The 6,167-nt window shown below is 38.2% G+C and overlaps 1 protein-coding gene across 1 annotated transcript; it reads left to right on the forward strand.

Moving 5' to 3' along the window:
- Window positions 1–331: 331 nt before the first annotated feature.
- LOC121986300 (transcription factor MAMYB-like) lies at window positions 332–5,622 on the forward strand. Its single transcript, XM_042540180.1, has 2 exons — window positions 332–1,375; window positions 5,602–5,622. Exon 1 carries the CDS (start codon window positions 363–365, stop codon window positions 1,341–1,343), a length of 981 nt encoding a protein of 326 aa, XP_042396114.1. The 5' UTR covers window positions 332–362; the 3' UTR covers window positions 1,344–1,375; window positions 5,602–5,622.
- The last annotated feature ends 545 nt before the right edge of the window (window positions 5,623–6,167 follow it).

The following is a 6,167-nucleotide window of genomic DNA, read 5'->3' on the forward strand; positions in this document are numbered from 1 at the left end:
AAGAACTAATTTCATATAAATATGAAGTTATTTGATTAATCAATCAATTTGAGATAAAATCAATTGATGTACTAAATTAACGTACGAGAATATGAATATAATCAAAAGAGATAACTAAATACACAAGAACCAGTCTAACTTTGAAAAAACAAAAGTAAATCAGTAAACTAATTTACTCGAAATTTTGATATTCGACGTTGAGCGAAATCGATTTAATTGATCTATGACATGGGAAATGGATATGTGATCTAGAATGGTAGAAAGTCGAATTTTTTTTTTTTTCTAAATCACGTGTAAACAACGTGAGACATATACGGGATAGATATAGGCCTCGCCGGCTGTAGATTTATCGGTCCCGAGAGATGGAGTTCTTGGAGGAGGAGAGGCGGCCGCGATTCCTCTTCCAAGCCGGCCGCAGCGCCGGCGTATTCGCCGCCTCCACGGCGATCGAAGAGGACCCAAAGTTGGATAAGTTTCACGCCGCCGCTTGCCTCTCCGCCTCGGCTGCCCTCCTCTTCCTCGCCTACCTTTCCCTCTCCGGCACCCAGACCCTCGCTTCCCTCCTCTTATGGGCTGCCTTCTCCCTCGCCCTAGGCGCTTTCTCACCTCCCTCCTCCACCGGAGGTGACTGCCGCGTCGGTCGCGGAGATCCTCTCCCCGATCCCGAGCCCGCCCCTGATCACTCCGATCTTGACGATCCCAAGAAGCGGATCCAGGGCCGTCGCGCCAGATCCAAGAAGCCGGAAGACCCTCCTCCTCCTCTGGTTCCCGTCGTCTCGGCAATGGCGAAGATCAAAGATCCGATCTTAGACAATGACAGTGGATTAGCGGATCACGTCAAGTCGGAACAAAATGAAGAAGAGAAAGAATGGACCGATGAGGACTTTGAGCTTCTCAAGAGGCAGATCTCGAAGCACCCAGTCGGCAAACCACGGCGGTGGGAGAGGATCGCCGAAGCTTTCCGAGGCCAGCACGGGTTGGATAGCGTGATAACCGCTGCAAAGTCATTATCGGAGAAGAGACCTGCGTCTGGGGATTCGTATCAGCAGTTTCTGAAGCAGAGGAAGCCGGTGGATAAACGAGTGGTGGCAGCCGAGTTGGAGTTGCCACTTCAAGTTGGAGAGAACGGTGATTCCACCAAGGAGAATGGTGGAGGGGCGGAAAAATGGAGCTCGGGAGAGGACATTGCACTTCTTAATGCTCTCAAGACATTCCCCAAGGATGTGTCAATGAGGTGGGAGAAGGTTGCTGCAGCAGTACCAGGCAAATCGAAGGCAGCCTGCATGAAGAGGGTCGCGGAGTTGAAGAGAAACTTTCGAACCTCGAAAGTTACAGATGCGTGAATAAATCCTGCTTCCATTTTACTGATCTGGAGGTACTGGTGATTATTTTGTTCTCTTCTTTGGATTTTTCTTGTTTGTTCTTCCATCATTGGATACAAAGCAATAGGATATTGAAGGTTACCTGCATTAGTACAGTGCCATTACTGATTAAACTGCAATTGTAGCTCCTAGTTCTTGTAACACTGGTGTTTTCTAATTTCTATGGATGGGGGGACAGTAATTTCAATACTTTTTTTTTTCTTATCAACAAAAGGATATATATTTATCTTTGTTGATAATTCGTATGAACTTTTATTGACTTCCATTTTGTAGCATATATGCTTCTGCTTGAACTGGAACTGTACATCCCCTAGTAATTATCTATTCAGTATAGTGCGGATGGATATTACCTATTACCTTATTAGCAATAGTGTAATCTAGCAATAGTGTAATCTTTGGGTTCCAAAACATGACCCAATTTGTCAAAGCTGAACTAAATTAACCAGGATATATATATCCTTACAGAAAGTGTATCGACGTTCATGGATAAGTAATTTTAATCAAATAGGATAAAAAATGCTTAATTAGAGACCTAAATTCTTGATTTGTCTAAAATCACCTCTTAAATTATATTAACCAGGCATTATTTGTATTTGCCCACATTGTTAGTTAGGTACTTCGCTGCCTTCTCAGTTATATATTTATATTTTGATCTCACCATTGACTTGATCAAGTATGCTTTTAAAGAATTTTTTTTAACTGAAGAATATAAGTTATTGTCCACTAACTCAAACCATCTACATTTTGATTTTCTTTTTACTAGAGAACTCCAGATCGACTTTTCTGAATGTTTAAGTTGCTGAAAAAATTCATTTGCAGAACTTATCTGCAAACTAGAATTTGTGAAGGAGTAAGTAAACTTAACATTTTTTGTTTACTTCATTGTTTTAGTAATAATTGTCTTTCAAGGCTCCTTTAATTTTTCTGGGTAGACTGACCATCATACTACTGTTCTACTTTAACTTGGATAATAATTTGCTTGTGGGTTCAATCCGAGGCTCAATAATATCCCTAATATAATTTTTATGGCTTTGCTCTAAATTTTTGGTTTTTCAAATTTTTGGAGGGAAATTTTGAGGGTTTGATTTAGTTTTAGAGACTAGGTCAATTGAAATACCTTGTTCTTTATCCTAGTATTACTTCGAGTGAGCCTCACCTGTAAAGGACCTCACAGTTGAACCATTGGCCCAACTATTTTCAGGTTTCTAGCCTATCGCCTACCTTACTTGGCTTGCACAGGTCTTATTTGGTCAGCATATTGTTTATTCCTTATACAGTTATGGTTCATACTGAAGTTATTTAGAAAAGGACTGAGGAAGGTTATACCAAAGTCAAAGAGACAAGGTAGAGCCTTTCATGATCTAAAAAGGCGTTTAGGCTATCATATTATTATGCAGACCAAGCCTCTAAGGGGCATTACAGAAGAAAATATAATAAGTAAATTGTAGTAAGGAAATTACATAAGTAGAAGGAAATTGCATAAGGCTATTACAAGAACTGTAAAGAAACTTGCACACTTACAAAACTCTAGAGCACACTAATAAAGCTTGCACACTTGCACTTCTCCTTGCTTCTTTTTTAATTTATGCCAGCTCCATTTTTCTGAAGCCTTATTATGAAGTAAGTTGAGTGGCAGATAGGTATGTGTCTACTGTGGAAAAGAAGAGAATGGAGTGAAAATTATCCACTACATGGTGGGTAGATGTGAGGAAGCTTTTCTACTTCTGTCGATGGAGTGTTGTTTGACGCCATAGCTTACGTATTTGCTTTGTTGTGACGCCAAGTCTTGCGTGGAGTGTTGTTTGATGTCATGGCTTACATATTTGCTTTGTTGTGATGTCAGGGCTCGCGTATAGTTATGGCTTCATCATGTTGTCTAGATTCTATTCTTCGACTGAATCTAAGGACGGAGTGTGTGAGCTAGTAGTTCCGTCTTGAATGGCTAGGTAGGCTGTAGCAGACCTTGCTGATCTAGCCATTTTCTTGCCAATTCATTGTTCTATCTTCCTTTTGTAATGATGTCATAACGTCTTTTGTTGGGTAGTGAAGTTGAACGGGAAGAATCTAGTACCCATGTCTTGGGCCAGTATTTTTTCTATCTGTTTCTCCAACTAGGAGATACTCGAAGGGATCGTTTTGTTAGTCCCATAGCCGGTTACTACCCTGAACTGAAGCATGCCAATGTTTCAGTTGATCTGGTTCACTAAGTGCTGCCCATTCAATATCCGGATAAGAAGGATACTCTTTGAGGTCTAGCTGGAGACCGTTTATCTCATGAACATCTATTTTTATTAGATGTCTAACTGGTTCAATCTTTAAGTCTATCCATTCTAGTGAATAGCTTTCGAATGTACAAATGATGAAAGTTTCTTCTTCAAGAGCCTGGGCTACAATATTGCCCAGTGTCCTTGGAAAGTCTTTGACAGAATCTAAGTCATATATCCAAAGTGTATATAGCAGCCCGTAATCCATAAATGTAAATGGAGTGATCAGTTTTCTTATGAAATTGTGCGGAATATATTTTATATAATCAATATTTGCCTTCAAAAAAGAGCAAAGTAGTTGGCACCGACACCCATAATTCATTGAGTTGGCATTTAAGTTTGTAACTAAATTTCGCTTTAAAGACGATTGCCATGTCTTCTGGCAAATTTGTGTGAACTATTTTAAATAGTTTGCATAAATCTAGAAAAGTCTGGAAAGTTGACTTTTTAGCCACTCTGTGAATGTATGTATAAATGTCTTCTGGGATACCCAAAAGTATGTTTTCTTAAGTCATTTGCTCCGAAGTAACTACAACTTTTGCTTTAAGAAGGTCTGTGAGTGAGTGTGGTCTGATGGTGTTTCCATTTGTTTAGACTAGGAGAGCCTGTTGCTTGTAAGTCTTAAGTGATGTACTAATGAAAGAATTAGGGCTGATTTTTTCCCTAACAGAAGTCAATGCCATCATTACAAAAGGAAGACAGAATAGTGGATTGACAAGAAAATGGCTAGATCTGCAAGGTCTGCTATAGCCTACTTAGCCACTCAAGCCGGAACTACTAGCTCACAAGCCCTATCCTTAGATTCAATCGGAGAACAGAATCTAGACAATATGATGGAGCCATAACTATAGCACAAGCCCTAACATCACAACAAAGTAAATACTTAAGTCATGATGTCAAACAACACTCCACGCAAGATCTGACATCACAACAAAACAAAACAAATACGTAAGCCATGATGTCAAACAACACTCCACCTATATAAGTAGAAAAGCTTCCTCATCTCCACCCACCACATAGTGGATACATTTCACTCGACTCTTCTTTTCCTCACACATACCAATCTCCCACTCAACTTGATGACAAAGCAACCCCTCAGCCAACCCTAGCCAGTTATCTATAAATAAGGCTTTAGACAAATGAAGCTTGCATAAATAAAAAGAGAAGCAAGAAGAAGTGCAAGTGTGCAAGCTTTACTAGTGTGCTCTAGAGTTTTGTAAGTGTGCAAGTTTCTTTACAGTTCTTGTAATAGCCTTATGTAATTTCCTTCTGCTTATGTAATTTCCTTACTACAATTTATTTGTTATATTTTCTTCTATAATGCCCCTTAGAGGCGTGGTTTGCATAATAATATAATAGCTTAAACATCTTTCTAGGTCATGAAAGGCTCCACCTTGTCTCTTCTACTTTGGTATAACCTTCCTTAGTCCTTTTCTAAATAACTTCATGAAGGCAATGGTTCAACTGTGAGGTCCTTTACAGGTGAGGCTCAGTAATATTGGGATAAAGAATAAGGTATCCTTTCAACTGACCTAGTCTCTCAAACTACATCAAACACTCAAATTCCACCCCCCCCAAAAATTTGAAAAACCAAAAATCTAGAGCAAAGCCATAAAAAATTGGCAAAATTCCCCTATATATATATATATATATTTCAGCAATACAGGTGTCATTTTTATATTCATGTTCAACCTTGCTATTTTATTGATTGCACTTAACTCGTAAACTATCTGAGTTGATTCAAAATTATGGTGATGAGTGCAAATTAAAAGCCAATCTTTCATTTGTATCTACCCTAGTCAATATTTTGTTAGTTGATTCAAAATTATGGTGATGAGTGCAAATTAAAAGCCAATCTTTCATTTGTATCTACCCTAGTCAATATTTTGTTTACAAGCCATGTGCTGGCTACATCTTTGTTCTCACATGCAAAAGATAATACTTTAACATGACAGGTTAATATGCTTCTTATGCAACATCTCTTTTTTCGGTCTCAAAAAAAGATTATGGTCGCTATAAAAATAATGTCTGGCTTTCAGAATTTTATGTGAGACTATTATAATGGACTGGGTAATTCTTCAATCTTTTTCAATTTCTTTTTACATTTCAATTTTTATCATCAAAGTTGGTGATAACTTATGTTTTTTTTTTGTTGCACATCAGAGTTTAATATCTTCTTGATATTATTCTTTCTAGTAGCACTTCTTGCTTGCCATCATGTTAGCACAAATAAAATGAGACTTCCGCCTTTTCTTAGATTGCATGAGTGGAAGATGAAATGATTCTAAATCATATTTCAAAACAGATTGATAATTAAACTTGTTTGCTTCTAAATGTAATATTTCTCAGTTATCTAACAATGTGACATTCCTATCTATGCATAATCTGGTATTCAGAAAAAACAACAGAAGTGGTCAAAATCTGTTGTTGTTCTGACATATGACAAAATGCAGATCATATGCCTACGGCTTTGACAAGAGCTCATTACTTTGACAAGAGTTTATTTATGTTTGCTTAGTAT

The sequence above is a fragment of the Zingiber officinale genome, chromosome 5B, assembly GCF_018446385.1.
Source record: "Zingiber officinale cultivar Zhangliang chromosome 5B, Zo_v1.1, whole genome shotgun sequence".
Classification (NCBI taxonomy): Eukaryota; Viridiplantae; Streptophyta; class Magnoliopsida; order Zingiberales; family Zingiberaceae; genus Zingiber; species Zingiber officinale.

Coding starts and splice junctions, on each gene's coding strand:
- LOC121986300 (XM_042540180.1), top strand. CDS start 363: ATGGAGTTCTTGGAGGAGGAGAGGCGGCCGCGATTCCTCTTCCAAGCC.